Source organism: Anopheles merus, chromosome X (assembly GCF_017562075.2).
Source record: "Anopheles merus strain MAF chromosome X, AmerM5.1, whole genome shotgun sequence".
NCBI classification, from domain to species: Eukaryota; Metazoa; Arthropoda; class Insecta; order Diptera; family Culicidae; genus Anopheles; species Anopheles merus.
The window spans coordinates 11863564-11883149 of record NC_054081.1 but is presented as its reverse complement, the minus strand read 5'-3'; the positions used below and the strand labels follow the sequence as shown (position 1 = coordinate 11883149).

Sequence of the window (19586 nt, the reverse complement as noted above, 5' to 3'; positions counted from 1 at the left end):
AGAATCGGGATCGTTTCCAGAATCGGATATGATTCCAGAATCGGAATTGATTCCAGAATCCAAATTTGGATCCAGAATCAGAATCGATTCCAGAATCGGAATTAATTCCAGATTCAGAATTGATTCCAGAATCGGATGAATTTCAGAATCGTAATTGATTCCAGAATCGGAATAGATTCAAAAATCGGATATGATCCCGGAATTGATTCCGAAAACGGATTCGGAAACGGGTAGTCCTATCACTGGTAGAGGAGTATAGGATATATGTTTAATAAGAAAAATAAATTGCCAGGAAAATGTGACTTACTATCACAGGCCATACAATGTCCTGCCCATCCGTTAGATCAAGCACAGTAATGTATGTATTTTAATACCAAAGCTACGACGAATGTTACAAATTTGATGCTCAAATACGTGTTTGCTATAACTAAAACATTTAGATTTGTTTCCTCAACATGTTCCATGTTTTGCCGTTTAATTCCTGCCAACTAGACAAAATCCAACATTTTCGAGTTTGAGTTTGCAAATTCATTAAAATTTTCTTCGACCTACCACTGATGCTTTTCTCCTCTTCCTGTTCTCCTGTTTTAGACTGCTGTTCTAGCAGATCGATGCCAAAATCAAGACCTCGGCCAGTGTCACACTTTCGCGGTGTGATGACGTCCGCCACCACCACCTTCACGGTGATCCGGCCGGACGCGACCTCCTCGTCGAACAACCGGGAACCGCCGGACACGGCGTCGACGGGGATGGACTCGCGTCTTACCGGCAGCGGTGGCGGACCGGGCACTGGCGGCCTCGGCCGTGGTATCAGCACAAACGGCGGTAAAGCGAACGACCACCAGCAGCAGCAGCAGCAGCAGCGAAACGGCGACGGCACGGTGATAGAACCGCCGACCGGCCGCCGGGACGACCCGAGCGGGCGGGGCAACGAGAAGGACCAGCTGCTGATGCGCATGGGCAAATGCTCGCAGCTGTTCGAGGAGAACTACTGCCTGAACGGTGGCAAATGCTACAACTTCACGATCGCCAACTCGACCATGCCGACGTGCGAGTGCGCGGACGGCTTCATGGGTGAACGATGTGAGTCAAAGTACCTGGATGGGACCTACCTGAGCATGCGCAAGCCGAAGATACACATCGAAACGGCGAGCATGTATTACGGGGCATTTCTTGCCATGATGGTAGTGCTGGCTGTGTTCTACTATCTGCACTGGCTCAACCATTGCCGCTAGCGCACGGCGACCGTGCTGGAGGTGGCCGGGTGGGGTCCCCACGGCACTCACCTTCCCCTCCTCCCCCGGTCCCCGGTGCGGCGGACCGCGCGCACGCACGCCCTCCCTGACAGCGGAGCGCGTGCCGGCCAATGGTACCTACGGAGCCTAACCTCGTAATTGGTATGTCCCATCCTACCCCGAAAATACGATAAAACGCAGATTGCGATCAGAGAGCTAGATCGTGTGTGTGTGTGTGCGTGTGTGCGTGTGTGCGTGTGGGGAAGGCGTGGGCGTTTGAAACCCGTCCACGGACCGGTTTACCTTCAACCTCCAACCCACAGACACTCATACACACACACGGTCGAAACACAGCGTGGCAGTTACATACATTTGCACGGATTGATAATCCGACGACAAAGCAAAACACAACCAGAAGAAGAAGAAAAAAATGCAACACTTAAGTCGACTTTAAGGAGATGGAGCAGGCGACGAACCCCTAAATCCCTTCCAGCCTCTACACTTACTTTGCTTTGCTTGGCAAGGGGCTTTACCCTACACCACTTCTCGCCACCCAAGCCCCTCGCTTCATTGTGCGGCTGCACGTGCGTATCAGGAATGGGTTCGAATTGAGCGACGGAAGCTGTGCAAATCAAATGAAAAGGAGCGGAGAATGGGGAAAAGCGACAGCGATAAGGATGTTCCCAACTCTTCCGGCAGGCGTGTGCTGCTGGGTGGCGGCGTGATTGGCGAGAAATGTACGGTGTGCGCAGCATCGTGGCGCTTGAACGCCTTGAACGGGATCTGATTTAGATTTAACGCTAATATATACATATATACATATATATATATATATATACATATATACATATACAACACTTTTAAGCTAAGGTTAGTGTAAATATGCCGTCGCTCCTCTCCCTTCGGTCACCCTTCCCTGTGGGGGGGTGATTTGGGAAGGGGGCCTCCGCAACACGGGCGACAACGCGAAACAATTGTGTAACATATTCGAATGAGAATTTAGCTATTGTATAAGTAGGCAAGAACTGTGCGTGTGTGTGTGTGTGTGTGTGCGACACGTGATGAACATTCCATTTGTTCATTTACATACACACACACACATACTTTATGACGAATCTGTAATACGAACCCATAAGCAACGCAAAATTACACGAAAACTCGGAACGAAAGTGTGCAAAAAATGAAGAAACAACAGCGTTCCTGCCAAAAATCGAACCCGAAGGTAGGGAGGGGGGCAGGAAAATAAAACCTCCTCAACCCGCTCGAGGCAGGAAACAACAAAATACAGAATGATTCTACATCCAACATACAAACACTCTCATCGATCACACACAACACAACATTTTCGAGCAGTATTTATTCGCGTGCAGAGAGAGAGATAGAGAGAGAGAGAGAAAGAGAAAGAGAGAAGAAGGAGGGAGAGAGAGAGAGACAGAAAGAAGTTTAAAAAAAAGTAACAAGACTAAATATTGGCTGTGTTTATAGGACCGGGTGGGGGATGGGCGCCTCGAGCTCGTTTTTCTCTCTTGCTCGGTGTGCGTGGCTTGGCCCGGAGGTTTCCTTCTGCATCTCGCTTCCGTTTTAAGTGTGCCCAAGTTTTAGCCTAGCTGGCAGACACTAGACGAGTGGCCTTTTTTTTTTTTTTGAAACAATTTCTGCTCTTCTCGTTTTTTTTCTTTGGCACGGAATTTTTGAAGCAAATTTTTCAAATCAAACAACTCCTCCTAAAGCTGCAAGGTGGCAAGCCACAATTCCCCACTCCTTTTGTCTTATCATTCATCACATACACTCACACACACACACACACTCACAAGCTTGCCGGCTATCGAAACCGAGTGCCTCTAACGAAATAAATATAGCAGTGCCTCTACTAAAAAAAACGGATACATTCTGCAACACAATGATCAGCAAACACAGCGGTTGCTCTCTTTTTGTTTGTTTGGTTTTTTTTTTTGTTTTTCGATAACAACAGCGCTTAGGAACATGTAGGAATGTTGTGGAATGCATTGAAAAATTGATACTAGCTAGAATGATTCGAACACGCTGCAAAAACAAACAAACACAGGGCAACCAGGTGCTAATTCCAATGTCTTCGAGCGCCCTTTCAAGTGGTCTTTCGTTCTCTTCTTGCTTGCTTTTTATTTAAAAAAAATAATAAATAAATAAATAATAATTATCCAATTAGATTCCAATTACAAAGAAAAACGAACGTGGCGGTGCATTATGCTGTCGAGGCGTTCGCTTCCACCCTTCGTCCCGCAAGCGAAGGAAACAGTCTCTTGCTAGACATAAAAAAAACCTACACACCCACACCTTGCAAAAAGTGGAGAAGATCGTGAGTAAGTGTGTTGTGCGCTTGCAAATAGGGCTGGTTTTGTTTTCGTGCGTGCCCCCGAGGAAGCGCCCCTCCTGGCTTTCCTGATTAGAGTACGTTTTAGTACTTGCGCCACACGGTATGCTGCTCTCTAAGCTCTGGGGGAGGCAACAACTCCACTTTGCTCTCTCTCTCTCTCTCTCTCTCTCTCTCTCTTGCTGGCTGCAGCAAAGCGTCCGGCAAAGTTTTTTTTTGTTTTTGTTTTAAGCAAGGCCTTATTTAAAAAAAACGACAATGCAACCGCCTTTGCTGTGCCTTATCTTGCAGAAAGAAAAGCACCTTAATTCGAACACACACACTACACAGAGACACAAAACCATTCCAGCGCAGCACTGCATGACAATCGACAGGTGTGTGTGACAGATGGGATTAGAAGGAGGCGGCCCACACTTTGGAAGTGTCCGATCATAGGACGGAAAGAGGCGGCGTCCTTTTGAAGAAAAAAAAAAACATTGCGCTTTTACTAGCTAAGCGGGCGAACGGGAATTTTGCAAATGAATTGCCTTGCCGCACACGAAAGCGAAACAGAAAAGCAAATGGCATCATCACACATTTGGAAAGCGACCGAAACGCGGCCGCAAAGGGAGGAAATGTATGATACAAGCATCAGTATTATTTAAAAAAAACACACACAATATACAATCGTAACGAAATGTAGCCGGGCGGGCGTAAACTATAACGAAATACTATACACTTATATATATAAAGAAAAATGAACGGGAACGGTAGAGCTAGGTGTTGCGTCCAGGAAAAAGGGGGTGTGGGCGATATGACCCACCCGAACAACTCTCTCGCCTTACCCCAACATACACGTCATTACCCACACAAACAAACACACACACACATACACCCACATTGCAACAGGGAAACGGCTCCATGTTTTCCATTAATTATGTATTTTATAAGTATGGCACCAAACACCATGACCTCGATGGGCGAAAAGACTGGAGTAGTGGTACTCTTGTACTCTTTCTTTCTTTCTTTCTTTTGTGCGTGTGTATCTAATCCATTAGAGAGAAGAAGATGAAGAAGAAGAAGTGCGAAGAAGAAAGAAAAAAACACGCAAATGTTAAGAAACTGCCTGGAAAAAAGACAAACAAAAGACAAAAACAAAAACCCCGCAAAAGCAATACAGGAGGACAGTTTTGTTGTTGTTGTTGTTGTTATTGTCCTTGCTACTACTGAAACAAGATAGAGAGAAGAGAACAAAAAAAAAGAAGCAATCATACCATACCAACCCAAACACCAACGGTACGAATACACACACATACACACTCATACACAAACCCTACTCGGAAAAAGCGGCCTTTAAAAAAAATGTACGTCAAATGCCATAATGCGATAAAATTCCATATTTTTTTTGGATGACTCTTGATTTGTTTTGTTGTTTTTTTTTTGTATACTATGTACTTCCAAGGCGCTCGTATACAGAAAAAGAAAAAAAAGACTACATGCGCTAGTAGTATAGAGGGCGACATAGAAAAGAAACAGGGAGAGAGAGAGAGAGGATATTAAGAGAAATAGAGGAAAGTGGAGTTGACATAATATATAATGGCATTATTAATCTGTCCCGTAATGAACTATCTCTTATGCGATCTAAAGCCTATCTAAAGCGACAACACTACCCGAGGATGTTGAATTGTTTTTCTTTTCTTTTTTCGAATCGTTTTTTTTTTATTATACAAAGAAAGGGCAAAGCTTATACTCTCGACGGTATTCTGCAGTGTATGTGCAGATGGTAAGAGCGAGCCGTGGTGTGTACAGCAGAGGGGAAACAAAATGTGAAGCACAGGAAAACATGTAAGCAATTGCAGCACGCGACGTCCGTTAACGGTTAATTAGTTGGTTTTTAACATATTTTTCTCGCTTTTTTTCGGAATTTATAAAAAAAAAAACAAAAAGAGAAAGCGAGAAAAAAACACTTTCACACCCATCCTTCGGCGTTATAAAACAAGAGAGCAAAACAAAAAAACAGAACTGAAATTATATTAAATAGGTGCAAATAAAGCGAACGACAGAAAAAAAAGGAGTAACCACCCCCTTTTTTTATTAAGCAGCTGTGAAAAATCAGTGAGCCGCCTCTCTATTTTGCAAAGAAAATGAAAGCAACACGTGTGTAGTGCATTAAGCCACTCACGGCAAGTTGGTGCGACAAGCAACGAACCCCCCCTTTCTTTTGGCACGATAAAAGAAGTGGTGTGTGTGCCTTAAGGGTTGACTCCTCGGTCCTCCTCTCATGCTGACGCTTTCTTTCCCTTACGCTTTCTTAGTATAAAATATAAAAAGAATTTTTATGTTTAATTTTTTTTTTAATTGCGAAACATATTTAAACAATAACGTAATCCAAGGTATTTAAAGCACGTGGCATTCAATACCACCCACACATATAGACCGACATACAGATTATTATCGTTTGGTTCCTATTGAAATGTAAAGCTAATCTTAATAATTGCCAATACTTGAATATACATCCGCACTTTTCCGTCTGAAACCACGCGTGCAACATTGTTCCGTACTTCGAGGCAGCAGCATTTTTTTTAATTTCCCTTGAGGTGAGTGAGTGCGATCGCCAGGAGCACAGTGTGTGTGTGTGTGAGCTCTATGTGCAAAAAACTGCCCAAAACACCAACAGGAATGGATTTAGACTGAGCAATCGGAACAATAAGGAGTGGAAAAGGGGAGAAAACATATTTTACAATTACAATAAAGCCAGGTTCGTCGCTACAGACGAAGCAGCAGCAGCAGCAGCAGGTACAGCAAAGCGTCCATTGTTCCATTAATCGCTAACGATGTTGCGGGAAGTGTTTATACTTTAGTGTAAGAAGAAATATTAATAAAGTCATACAGACAAACAAACCGCCGGTACGTTTGCGAAGCAGCAGCCCGCACAGTATCAGAAAACATGTGAGAAGGTAATGAGTTGTTTTTTTTAATTATTTTTTTTTATAGAGAAATTTATTAAGTACGTTTAAGTAAGAAACGGTAAAAAAACAACACAAAAATGCACTCTGGCTGGCTGGCGTTTCGTCGTTCTAAAAAAAAAAAAACTAGATTTCGTTTGCAATTGTGTGTTTGTTGTTTTGTTTGTTTTCGCCAACCTTTAATTACCTACTGCTGGCCCTATATGTATAAACAAATAAATACGTAATGGGTTGTACGACGCACGTGCGCGCGGGTATATTGGAAACTGTATGGTACAATTAGAGGAAAGTAAGAAAATAATAATACACCTAATGCACTAGAAATTATACACTAGTATTCTCCCGGTTCAGGCATGCTCGAGCGCTTGTCACTGTAATGCCGCGTAACGTTAACGCAAAAAAAAAAATCAACAATTCCTCCGCACACATTAAAAGACACAAAATCGAACGAAATACTTCGAACACTCTGGCTAATAATTGCCAGACAAAAAGTCTATTAAACAAAGCGTCACTCAACTCGCGCGTTGGTGCATACTGCATGTTGCCCTCAGGACCTGCCTTTACAGGGTTTTTCGGGGGTTCTCATAGTTGTGGGACACTACCTTGACTCTTTCTTATGGGAAGTGAACTTCATATGACGGAAATTGGATTCTAAGGCACTCTTTTCGGATAGGATCCTGGGAAGTTCCTATTGGATTTGTCCAAAAAAGATGCTATAGAGTCCAATTCCCCTTTACATTAGGTTCATTTCGCGTAAGAACGAGTCAATAAAGTGTCCCACAGCTATGAGAACTCCTGGAAACCCCTGTATGTGCTACACACTCTACGCCGCGTAGTTGGCCGCGTGCGTGATTTAATTATGAGAATATTGCGATAAAAGTGTTTCCCCCATCATCTCGCGCTTTTCAAGCGCGAAGAAGGAAACCGGTACACTTCGTGTCAAGGATGATGATACCTAGGCAGATCCCCACCTTCCCCCCCAATCAATGGTGGTGCGTGCAGGGGTGGTGGCCGTGTATAAACTGTTCAAAAAATTAAATTTAAAACTATTTACTTTTAGCTAAAATAGCTCGCGCTCGCTCGCTGACTGTCTTTCATTCCTTCCCATGCCGTGGGCGAGTTGCGCTTCCATCTGCAGCGCATCCTCTCTCTCTCTCTCTCCCCATCACACTCAGTCGTCCTCGGCCGCCTCCAGCGCGTCCAGCTCACGGTCCCATTCCAGGCTGACTTCGTACGGCAGCGCGGTGGACTGGGCGCACGATTCGCCGGTATCGATGAGCGTCGGGTCGATCGACACGACGCCGGCGGGCGATACCGTGCAGGCGGCCCCGCCGTACAGCTGGTTCAGCTGCATCACAAGCACGGCCTGCCCGAACGCGTTCGGCGCGGTGCGGTTGAGCACGAGCGCCTCGAGCACGGGACTGTCGCGCGCAAACCCGAGATAGAGCAGCAGCCCGAGCAGCTCGGACCGGTAGCGAAACGGTGCGCTGCCGCTCGTCTCGCGGTGCCAGTGCTGCGACACCATCTCCCGGACGCGCAGCAGTGTGGCCGTGCGCTGGCTCGCTCGGTCCGTCTCGCCCTGCTGCACGTGGCGGCACAGCGTGACGTAGCGCTGCACGCAGTACAGCACCGCCCGGCACAGGCCGTGGCGAAAGTTGACGCTGCCGCGCGTACTGAACAGCTCGTGCACGAGCGGGTCGAGCAGGGCCGGCAGCTCGGTGGCGTAGTCGTGCAGCTGGGCGAAGCAGCGGGCGGCCAGCTTGCGCACCAGATCGTGATCGTGGCCCAACAGCTGCCACAGAATCGCGCGCAGCTTGGTCACCATTTCGAGGTGCGGCGGGCAGGGTGTGGTGTTGGATGGTGCGACCGACTCCGGATGGTGATGCTGGCCGTACCCGCGGTACTCCAGTTTAGACAGGAACTGGAGCACCAGCAGCTGGAACGGTTTGGTCGGGCAGTGGTCGGGCTGCGTTCGTCGCTTGCTGCGTCGGTACCCGTTTGTCGGCGCCGGCAGCATCCCGTCGAGCTGGCGGATCATGTAGCGGATGGTGCGGGTCGCCTTGCAGGCCACCTCCTCGAACGCGGTGTAGGCCGGCGGCCAGTCGGCGCCCGGATCGCACTGCTGCTGGCCCTGCCCGGTCAGTTTCTGGGCGCAGGACGCGTACAGCTGCAGGGCCGCATTGCGCACGCACCACCGCGGCACGCGGATGTGGCTGAGCGCCACGATCAGCAGCTCGTCCAGGTGGGGCAGGATCGACTCGTTCAGGGCGGTTTCGCGCGCGATCAGATTGAGCTGGTGCAGCCACAGCACCTCCACCGTGACGCGCTGACCGCCCCGCTCGTGGTAGAGCGCACACTCGCCGAGCTTCAGCTTGTGGTGGAGCAGGTCGCGCAGCAGCGAACCCTCCCGCAGGTCCGTCGTGTCGTGGCGCAGGAAGCAGTGCCGCATCCAGATCAGCCCCCGGTTCTCCCGGAAGTCGCCCGGGCTGGCCGGTGCGTAGTCGCGCCACCGGCAGTACACCTGCTTCACCGCCCGGTGCAGGGTCGGGTCCTGCTCCTTCAGCTGCACCGCGTGCCGCACGACCCGGCTGAGGCTGAGCCCGGTCGCCTCGATTGCGCCCCGGTGGCAGCAGCTCACCATGATCGCGACCAACGATTCCAGCTCCTGGCGGAAGACGTCCAGCTGCTCGCCGGCTGACCGGACTTGCCGGTCCATTATCCGGATCGCGTGCTGCTCGAAAAAGATGGCCAGCGCCTGCAGAAAACGCACACAACAAAAGGGATATGTTTAGTTATAAGTTATAAGCTTTTGAACGAATCAAGGGTATAAGTACAGGGGTTTACGACTGATTTTAGAATAGCTAAATCGTTTTTTGCTGTTGTACCGAATCAATTGGTTTTTGTCCGGCAACGTATACGTTTGAGATACACACTACAGATTCTTTAGGCTAGAAGTAATAGATTTTAACAGAATGCTCAAACTGTCAACACACTGAGTTGTTGATTGAATGGTTGCTCCACGTCTAGAGTTGATTGCTTGTATCTCAAATGACAAAAATCAATTATTCATTTACTTATTTACTTTTGTGAGGCGAAAGAGATCCTGAGAGATCCAAAACCTCTCTTAACATTTAAACAGCAACTTATTTATTTGATTTAAGGAATTAATCCTCAAAGGAATTTCCTCCAACGGTACATCCCGGGCGTACTCAATTATCAGCTGTCGTTGATGAATCGCAACTCTTGTTGTTGTTTACATATATAAAGAGGGTTTGGACAAGTGTGATCTCTGGAGTAGTGTTGGCCGTTCCGGTCCGAACCTAGTAAAAAAGTTCCGTTCTTTATGTAGGCCGTTCCGTTCCGATCCTTTATACAAAATCGTTCCGTTCCGTTCATTCCGTTCCGTTCATTCCGTTCATTCCGTTCATTCCGTTCATTCCGTTCATTCCGTTCCGTTCCGTTCCGTTCCGTTCATTCCGTTCCGTTCCGTTCATTTCGGTCTTTCCGTTCTTTCCGTTCATTCCGTTCCGTTCAATTCATTCTTTCCGTTCACTCCGGTCTTTGCCGCTTCAATATTGTTAGCAAGGTGCTATCGTTCGTGCGTTCCGTTCTTTGAAAAAACCGGCATTGGCCGGCTGTTGCTTGCTGCATGCAAGATACTTGTTCACTCTTTCTCGCACACAGTATGTGTTGCCTGTGCACTCTCCCATGCTCACAGGAATATTCATCGCACTTCGTCGCGTATCGTTTATAAAAATCGTGATAAGCGAAACCAAAAATGGTGTTGCATTTGGTATTATGGTGCAATTTGTAACATCTATTATACTTTTTGTTATAATTTAGCTTATCTTAACTAGACAAATAATTATTATAAAATTTAAATCTGTACTCATATGGCAGAACTGGTTGGAAAAAATGTATTATAATATGTGAGTATGAACAACGAAGAATAAAATGTATTTATTTTTTATGCTACGATATCCACTTGATCCATGATTCCAATATTTAGCCATTCGATTCGAAGCATTCTGTTCCATTCGACAATCGTTTGAGTGCCGTGATGTTGTAAACGATTTATGTAAAAAAAACTATTTGTTTTAAGTAGTAAGTGAAATTCAAATAATTAGTCAATCTCGTGATACAATCGTCAACTCGGACCACTCAATAACTTCGGCATGGGTAAAATCCTCGAATGGATCGTGCCCCCATACGCTGGGATGATTATCCTGCTATGGGCATTTAAGTTACTGATTGCCAAGCCTATCAGTGGTACAGGAAGGCTTTGATCGAAAATGGTCGTCGCATCTAAAAAGTTAAAAAATGCTAGATAATAAATGCATGCTTTATATTAGCACAGCTGGTACAGCTTACTGGACATAGATTGAACCCATCTAGATTTGGTGTCAGATATGATTTCAGATTGAAGAAACGCCTTTTTATATCCTGTAACAATTAACACCCAACCCCCCCCCCCCCCCCCCCCCCCGGATGACAGTTTGGCTTCTAAGCTCTAGGTCGGTACTTTTGCACCCCAGGTTCACGTTCCGTTCTTTTTGAAAAATGAACTAGTTCCGTTCCGTTCCTTTTTTTTAACGAAATTCCCAACACTACTCTGGAGCACACCCACAACTCTGATCCAACTCCGACTACAGCAAAATGGGAACTACTAGTTCTGCCCGGAGTTGTAGTCTTCTCGGTCGGAGTCGTTCAAAGTCGTCCGGAGCCGTTGGGAGTCATCCGAAATCGTCCGGAGTCTTTCGAAATCGTCCGGAGTCATTCAGAGTCGTCCAGAGTCGATTGGAGTCGACCGGAATCGGAGTTGGTTGGAGTCAACTGGGCCCGTCCTGTGCAATGTGCATGTGATTAGGTATTTCATTTCGTTGAGTTTGTTTTGTCTTTCACTTTGCGCGTGCACTTCGTAAAAAGGCCTTTGTTTCGAAGGCCGACTCCTACCGACTCCTGACGACTTCAACTCCAAGCGACTCCGGGAGACTCCGGACAACTTCGAACGACTTCAGACGACTCCGAACGACCTCCGGCTTCACCCATCACTAATTTGGACCTCCTTAGGATCCCTTTCGCCTCTACTAAGTTGTTTAGGTAACTTAATACCTTCCAACCACAAGTGTATCAGACTAAACTGGGCTCAAGAAAGTGCTATTTCGAAACATGATTTGCGAACTGTCTAGCAAGTCTGAAAGTAAGACAATAGATGAAAATATGAAGAGACCGAGTTTAGGGTGCCGCCCCTAAACAACTATTAAACCACATGCTGCATGCCACCTTTGCGGTTACCTAAACAAAGAATCGAACTACCAAGACTAAAGGTTGAAACCTTATTCGTAAGCGGATAAAGCATTAGCACACCCGTTTTTCTTGTCTTATAATCTACAATCTAATTCGGCTCTATTCAGATAACTGCCAAAGTTCTTCGCAGGCCGTATGTTTTACATGTCCAATGCAGACTTTCCTCATATATTCGAGAACTCTGCTCACTAAAATATCCCTTATGGGAATTCAATTTTAGATTTCTTTTTGTTTTTCAACTGTCTTCACTGCCATGAAGAGGGTAGGCCTTACAAAACCAGATGTGATCCAAGTTATGATAACCTACTCCACACCTGCAGGTCTTTGTTGTTGCCAGGTTTATGTGCAGTCGAGACATCATGCGAATAAATGCTCTACCTACAGCGAGTCCTCCAAATCATGAGCGAAGGAATACCTTCAGGGCTATCGCATATAAATGTCTTCCGAGAAATCATCAGCGTGCAGCGATGTTAGCCAGCGTGCCATGCAAATCTTCTTGGCCGTGCTGGTATTCACCTTCACCTTCTGCTACCGGTATTAGATGATATTCATATCAAACGAGATTCTGAACGGGTTGTTAAATACAAGATTTACCATTTCAGTTTCGAATGTCAACGTTGTTATTCACCTCGTGCAAGATGTAAATCCATATCAATCTGATATTTAATTTCCATCATCGCATAATTTGTAATTTCTTCAGCATGATTTTCAACGGGCGATGAATTCCGGCTTCAACTCCGGTGAAAAAACGATGACAAGAGCGTTGAAAATTATAATGCAGAAATTAAAAATTATGATGATGCAAATGTAATATAAGAGTGATGTAGAGTCGAATCTTCAAAGATTCATGAATCTCTAAAGATTCACAAATCTTCCAATATTCTTGAATCTCCAAGGATTCATGAATTTCCAAGGCTTCATTCATCTTCAAGGATTCATGAATCTACAAAGATTCATAGAATCTAAAAGATTCATGTATCTCCAGGGATTTATGAATCTTTATGAATGAAGATGTATGATTTTCAAAATGTTGAATTTACTAAATCCCACCTAAAACATGCCCGTCGTGGGTTCAAGCCTCGCATGGACCGTCTTCCCGTAGCAAAACAAACTATCCGGGTGCGTGGTTTTGCCTAGAAGTCTCGAAAGCCTGTATAGGTTGGCATGATCACGTAGGTTGTTACGCCAAGAAGAAGAATAATAAAAAGCTCAAGCTCTTTGAAAGTCTATAGCAGAGATGTCAAACTGATAGCCCGCGAGTTCTTTTGGTTTGGCCCGCGACCGCTTGAGCCTAAATTAATTTATAGAGCATTTCTGCTTCTATAGTACATGTCAGTCAATTGCGGACTTCTGAAATATGAAGAGATTTTCAACTCCGCAGGTTTCTATATGATTTGTCAGACCACGCATCGTCATAAAATCTTGTCAGTTTTTTCTATTTTCTCTCTATACATGTATGCATAAAAAAGATAAGGATTCCAGAAACTGTTGTAGTTATAGAAGGAAAATCAAACATAGTTATTTTGATGAAACTGAGCTTTAAATTCCGCTCATTTTTAGTAAAACGGTTTAAAACTATGTTAAACCTTTCCCGATGATTAAATTTTGTTAGCAACAAATATTTGATGAATAATTCTTCAAAGAAACAACTCACGATTTAGTTTCAACCTCATACAAAATCGTGAATGTCTTACACATGTGTATGTAGTTTATTAACATTACATTTTTTGTTAAGCCATCAATCAAGGTACTTGGCGACCAATTTAGCAATTACTATAAGAAAAAGACTTGCGCAAAGTAACAAAATCGCTCAGCCAACAGGAATTGAAAACGCAAGAAATTCTCACATGTTTTTGAAAGTGTGAAAATGAAGATCTGAACTGGGCTGGACGTCCTGTTGTAATTTATGGACTTTAGACAGCATCAAAAGTAGGAATTCGCTACTTTAATTCCAGTTCCAATATTTTTGATAATCAAAATGACACCAATGTCAACTTCACTTTTCAAAATTTACTTCTTTGTATTAGAACTGTGAAGTTCTAAGTTAGTTGCCATGAAACTTTGCATATTTTGGAAATAGAGGCCAGATGCCTATGACCAATCGAAAAAAATCCAGCTATTTTTTTTTTTACGTCAAAGATTTAACTTTTCTAACGTAACTAACATCCCAAAATGAAGTGAAACGATCTTCAAAGAGTCTGATTTTTGTATCAAATATAATCGTGTAAAAACTAGGCTGTGGCCCGTGCTACTATTTTCAGCGGCATTTTGACCCGCGGTGTCAAATGAGTTTGACATCGCCGGTATAGAGATTTATGAATCCCTTGGGATGAATTTTTGAGATTCATAAATTTTTCCAATCGAGATTCAGATGCATTGATTCATACCAAAGATTCATTCAGAATCTGAATCAGATTTATCCAACATTAGTTTTGTTTCAAGTCTATGAAAGTGATGTTAAATACATCAAAGCCTATCTTTTCTATTGATGCTAAGCTACTGGTGAAGAATAGCCACAATTGTCCATAAAAGTGCTTGATATAACGTCATGATTTTGCTGTTGGATTCAAACTCTAGCAAGGCTTCGAAATTTGCGATCACCCCGGGGATAGATAATGTTGCAACGGACAAGAAAGCAGAGCGTAATTCGATGACGGACAAAATCCAATTGTTGCAATACAAATTCAATCGTCAAACCCCCTTCAAACGCTGAGCTGCTAAAGGAAGCAGCAACGATAACTTACGCGTAACGTTTTCCACAGCGCGACCTGGATCTTCCGCTTGGCGAGGGAAACCTGCAAGCAGTCGGACGATGCAGCCTCCTCAGTGTCATCGGCCACCGTCCGCGTCCGTCGCCGCCACACGTCCGACTGGTTCAGCAGCCGCTCCAGGCACCGGTCGAGCTGCCGGAAGTTCGTCTGCACGATGCACTGGTCGGCGGGCGGCGTGGAACTGAGCGACCGCAGCATGAAGGCGCACACCGTGTCCAGGCAGCAGTACGCATCGAGCAGGTCGTCCCCGCCCAGCACGGAGGAACCGCCAGCCGGGCCCGCAAACCCGAAGCACACCTCCGTGCAGCGCTCGATCAGCCGGTGCAGCTGGCCGGACGGGTTATCCTCCTCCGCCGCGAGGACGGACGCGTAAAAGTCGCGCTTGTAGTCGTCCAGGGCGGCCGCCAGCCGCGCGAGCGTCACGTTCAGCAGCAGCCGCACCGTGGTGCGTACCTGGTCCGGGGCGTCCGGTGTCGCCGCCGAGTGCACCGTGGCCAGCTGGCTCTGGAGCCGCGGATCGTAGCAGAACGCGCCGCCCCGGTTGTACAGCATGGTGAGCGTGATCGCGCGTATGTCGTCGAAGTCGCTGCGCAGCAGATGCTGCAGCCCGTACACCATGGAGCGGAAGGAAGCGCCGAGCTCGGGCAGCGGCAGTGTGGCGGGCAGCAGCGGACCGATCCAGCGAACCGCCCCGTCCGCGCGGATCTGCAGCACGTACGGGCTCGTGGCGGGAAACTCGAAGCACTGCTCGACGAAGGCGGCAAACAGCCGGAGCGCGGTCACGGTCGGCTGGTAGTCGAGCGGGGTCGAGCCGGCGGGCAGCAGGTAGCGATCGTACATGTCGTACGACATGAACTTGGCCAGGTGCGCTTGCGCGTCGAGCGGGAAGGATCGGTGCTGCTCCTGCTGGGTGATGGCGATATGTGTGAGCAGCTTCGCGCAGACGGTGACGCACGTGCGGCAGGTGGCCATCTGGCCGGGCGCTTCCATCGCGCACTGGACGTGGCGCGTCAGCGCGACCATGTGCTGGAGCGTGTCGATGCGGCCCGTCGCCCCACAAGCGACCAGATAGTGGCCGAGCGAGCAGATCAGCAGGTCGAGTGTGGCCGGCGCCAGCGGCTGCAGCGTTTCGGCGAGCGCACACAGCCGCACCAGCAGCGTTTGCTGCACGTCGCTCGACTGCACCTGCTGGCGGAAGAGGTACACTAGCAGGAACAGCTTCTCGTACCGGTTGGAGGAGAGGTACGGTGGCAGCGTGTCTCCGTCGGTCGGCTCGGGGCGTTGCGCGAAATTGTGGAGGATTGCGTCCAGCGCCAACCGTTCGTACACGGTGCGGTACGATTTCGGGGTGAAGAAGCTGAACCAATACTTGACCATCGTCTGCACGATCGCGGCCGGCTCGGACAGGATGACGCCCGTGACCAGCCCGTACACGGTGTCGGCCATGTGCTGGTTCGTGTAGAGCAGCCGCACCAGCGTCTGCCCGCCCGCGTACAGATGCTTGTAGCGCAGCGAGAGCCGCAGCCCGTCGGCGAGCTGCTGCTCCGAGAGCTGCAGCGCATCGCGCAGCTTCTCCCACCGGTAGCGATCGAGCAGCAGGGCGAGCAGGTGAAACTTGTTCCGATCCAGCCACGACCAGCGGGCCCACTCGGGCCGCACGGTCCGGTGCGCGAACGTTTCATCCCGCACGAGCAGCTTCAGCAGCGCCAGCATGTACTCGCGCGCCCCATGGTACGGCGACTCGAGGTTGGTGAGCGCCACGTGCCACAACCGTTCGGGCCGCTCGTGCCCGTACAGGCCGGGCGGGCCCACGTGCCGCGCGATCGCCAGCACGTTCTCGGACGCGGTGTTAAACCAGCGGGTGTAGCCGGCCGCCGGCGACAGGAACAGGGCCAGATTGCGCTCCGCCACCATGCCCGCCAGCCCCGGCACGGTTTGCAGCGGCGTGAGGAACCGCGAGTGCAGCATGCCGTACAGCGCGACACTGTTGTCGTCCGGGTCGGCGAGATCGTGCACGCCCCACATCGTGTAGAGCGGGGCGCCGTCGAGCAGATTCTGGCACCAGACGTTGTAGTACGATTTGGCCACGATCTTCCGCTGGCTGTGCGTTTTCCTCCCATCGAGCAGGTGGGCCAGCAGCCGCCGCGCCACGACCAGGGGCGGCAGCTCGGGCGCAAACGTGTCGAGCGCCGCCGGATCGAGCGTCGCCGGTGGGCTCGGTTGCACATCGGCCAGGTCGATCGCGCCGTACCGTGCGGCGGCAGCCTTCCGGCCCACGGTGTTGCAGATTTCCTACAGAGCCGCACACGAAACAGAAAACAAAACAAATACAACCATCAACCATGACTCTGTGTGTATGTGTGTGTGGTGGTAAAGGATGCAGCACATGCCATACACACCTTGCAGATGAGCGCCAGCCGGGTGAATGGCAGCTTCTCGTCCCTTAGCCGCTCGGCCCAGTCGTTGCAAAGCTCGTAAAAGCGATCCGGCACCTCGTCGTCGGGCGGCAATCGGTGGCCGCTCGTGTCCACCATCCTGCCCGCGTGCTGTTCACCGATCAATGCCCCCACCCCCCTCCCAAAAAACACGCACCGACACGCACAATGTGTTGCAACCCTCGCTATCAGACACTCGATCCCGCCACACGCGCTATTGTTTGGGTGGCCGGTGTTGTATTGTTTGTTTGTTTTTGCCTTTCGTTGCACATGCAAAGGAGGTAAAAATAATTGAAGAAAAAAAAACAAACACACACACTCTCACACACAAAACAAACAAATGCTAGCCAGCCTGCATTACACCGACCGAATGTTGATTGTTTTTCGCGTGTTCGTTCCGCGCTGATAACAGGTTGGATATAACTCGGTCTGGCAGCAACCGGGACTCAGGGCGAACGAACAACACCAAAACGCACATTTTTCCCCCGCTAGCCCTGCATTGTCGGAGCGTTCGGTTTACAGGGGCGAGTTCAGTTCTTGGGGCGGATTGGGTCGCGTCGAACGCAGGCGGGTCCGCTTAGGCAGTGCTCTGCCGTTTTTTTTTGTACCGTGATGCACGAAGCAAAAGCAAATGCAACGCAATAGTATAGCGGTTATCACACACGGGTAAAAACTGCCTTGTCCGAAGGAGTTACTCTGTCAGATGGCGCTTGACAGATACACGCCGTGCTGAATATTGAAATTGGAGTTGGACGATTCGGTTTTGCTCCAAGTTGGTTTTTATATCTCGGATAGAATAGTTTGATGCATGAAAAACGATCAAAACAAAGTAATAGAAGAAATCATTTCTGAGGTTATTGACTACGAAAAAGAATAAAATATCATTAAACCGATTTTAAATAATCATGAACCGTTTTCTTGGCACAAAATAGGATATCACACGTATGACAGGATTTTTTTTTGCCGAAACTGCCACTGCAACAGACTAAATTAGAAAGCCTCTACAGGATTTTTTTAAACAAAAATCAAAGTGTTAGACAGCTTTCTCGATTTTCATTAAAAAATAAAAAAAAATGTAATAAAAAACAGAGCAACAATACAAACAATCAGCCTTATAGACCGGAGAGCGATTGGAGAAACCAACTGGCTTTTAAATCAAAAAAATAATCCCCCCAATAGCGAATTAAAAAATAAAATAACAAGGTCAAATGCAACTTAAAAATGAAAAAATGAAGGGAAAAATTTGGGAAAGAAGAAAAAAAGATACAAAAATAAAAACAAATGACCAAAAGAAAAACCAAAGAGTAAATAGGGAAAATTACATCCGTGATAACGATGTAAAATAAAATCCGGCTACAGAAAAGAGGAAAATAGATATAGGTCTAAACTTCAATGACAGCACGCTCCTGATTATGCCAATAACGTCATAGGAAGATGAAACTCTTCACATATCAGAAGAAGAAGAAGAAGAATAAGGAAATAAAAAAGAAGAAGAAAAGTTCGGTTTCCAATATCTGACGACCCTGAATGACAACCCAAGCGCCTCAGATTAAGCTCAGCCGACCAGAAAATCATATATCCATAGAAAAAAAACGTCGTGTCCACTGATTCTTGGAGCTGCATGCCAGGACGCCAAAATTCGCAGTGATCATTTGAGGAGATGGAACGGCTGCGTCCTTATCGAGAATTTCTTAATAAACCTGAAGCGTAGGAACTAGTTCAACAATTTTATCTCGAAAATTGAGGAGTAATTGCTAGAAAAACAAAGATAAAACTCAAAAATATGTCAAAAAATTGTAAATCATAGCGAATATTCCGAATAACGGATTCTTTAATTTCTCGTAAGAACTACCTACTTTTCCATATCCCTTTATTCCAGGATCGTTCTGATTTCAGCATCAGTTACAAGGCCGGTATGGGTTCATAAACTGTTGCAGGACCAGCGTCGGGTCAGTATCTGTTTCTAGATCGGTGGTGGTTTAGTAACAATTTCAAGATCAGTATGATTTCCGCTTCAGTTACAGGGGCTGAGCATGGGTTCGGGATCAGTTTCATGATTGGAATGGACTCAAAATCGTTTTATTTCACGGTGTGAGTTTGAAACAAATCTCATATCCGGCGTAGCCTTAGAATCAGTTTCAAAAAGGGTATGAGTTTAAAATCAGCACTAATAATCGTTTATATAGGGTTGGTGTGTAGATAGGATCAGTATCCTAGTCCAAGACTGATACTGGAACGGACGCATTTTTAGGAATCCATATCGAATCAGTTTTATTTCCTGTATTGGTGGGGATTTCGTGGCCAGTTTCATGAACTGTTCTAGTTTAGTATGAGTTTCTCTTTAAAGAAACCTGGAATTTACAATCACTTGCAAATTGCATTGCTATTCCCTGTAATCGGGCAAAATAAACTAGTACCTATTAAGTGTAGTTTTAATAAACTACACTATTAGAAGTTTTAGATTTGTAGATAATATTGTAAAGGAACAGGCTTTTCTATGCCAACACTGGTACAATAGTTTTTTTGTTCGTATTGTTTCCCTC

The 19586-nt window shown here is 46.9% G+C and overlaps 2 protein-coding genes across 5 annotated transcripts in view; one reads left to right on the top strand and one right to left on the bottom strand.

Moving 5' to 3' along the window:
* The window catches only part of LOC121589101, a 29085-nt gene extending 24769 nt beyond the window's left edge, over positions 1-4316 (top strand). For all 4 annotated transcript variants that reach the window (XM_041907746.1, XM_041907764.1, XM_041907774.1 and 1 more), the window contains exon 4: positions 592-4316. In XM_041907746.1, the coding sequence (XP_041763680.1) occupies positions 592-1235 (644 nt within the window). In that variant the 3' untranslated portion in view covers positions 1236-4316. The remainder of the gene's footprint in view (positions 1-591) is intronic.
* Positions 4317-6687: 2371 nt separating this feature from the next.
* On the bottom strand, positions 6688-17540 carry LOC121592365. Its single transcript, XM_041913769.1, has 3 exons — positions 17008-17540; positions 14582-16900; positions 6688-9285 (listed from the first exon to the last, which is right to left on the bottom strand). The coding sequence occupies exons 1-3, from the start codon at positions 17140-17142 to the stop codon at positions 7702-7704; spliced, it is 4038 nt and encodes a 1345-aa protein (XP_041769703.1). The 5' UTR covers positions 17143-17540; the 3' UTR covers positions 6688-7701.
* Positions 17541-19586: the final 2046 nt, after the last annotated feature.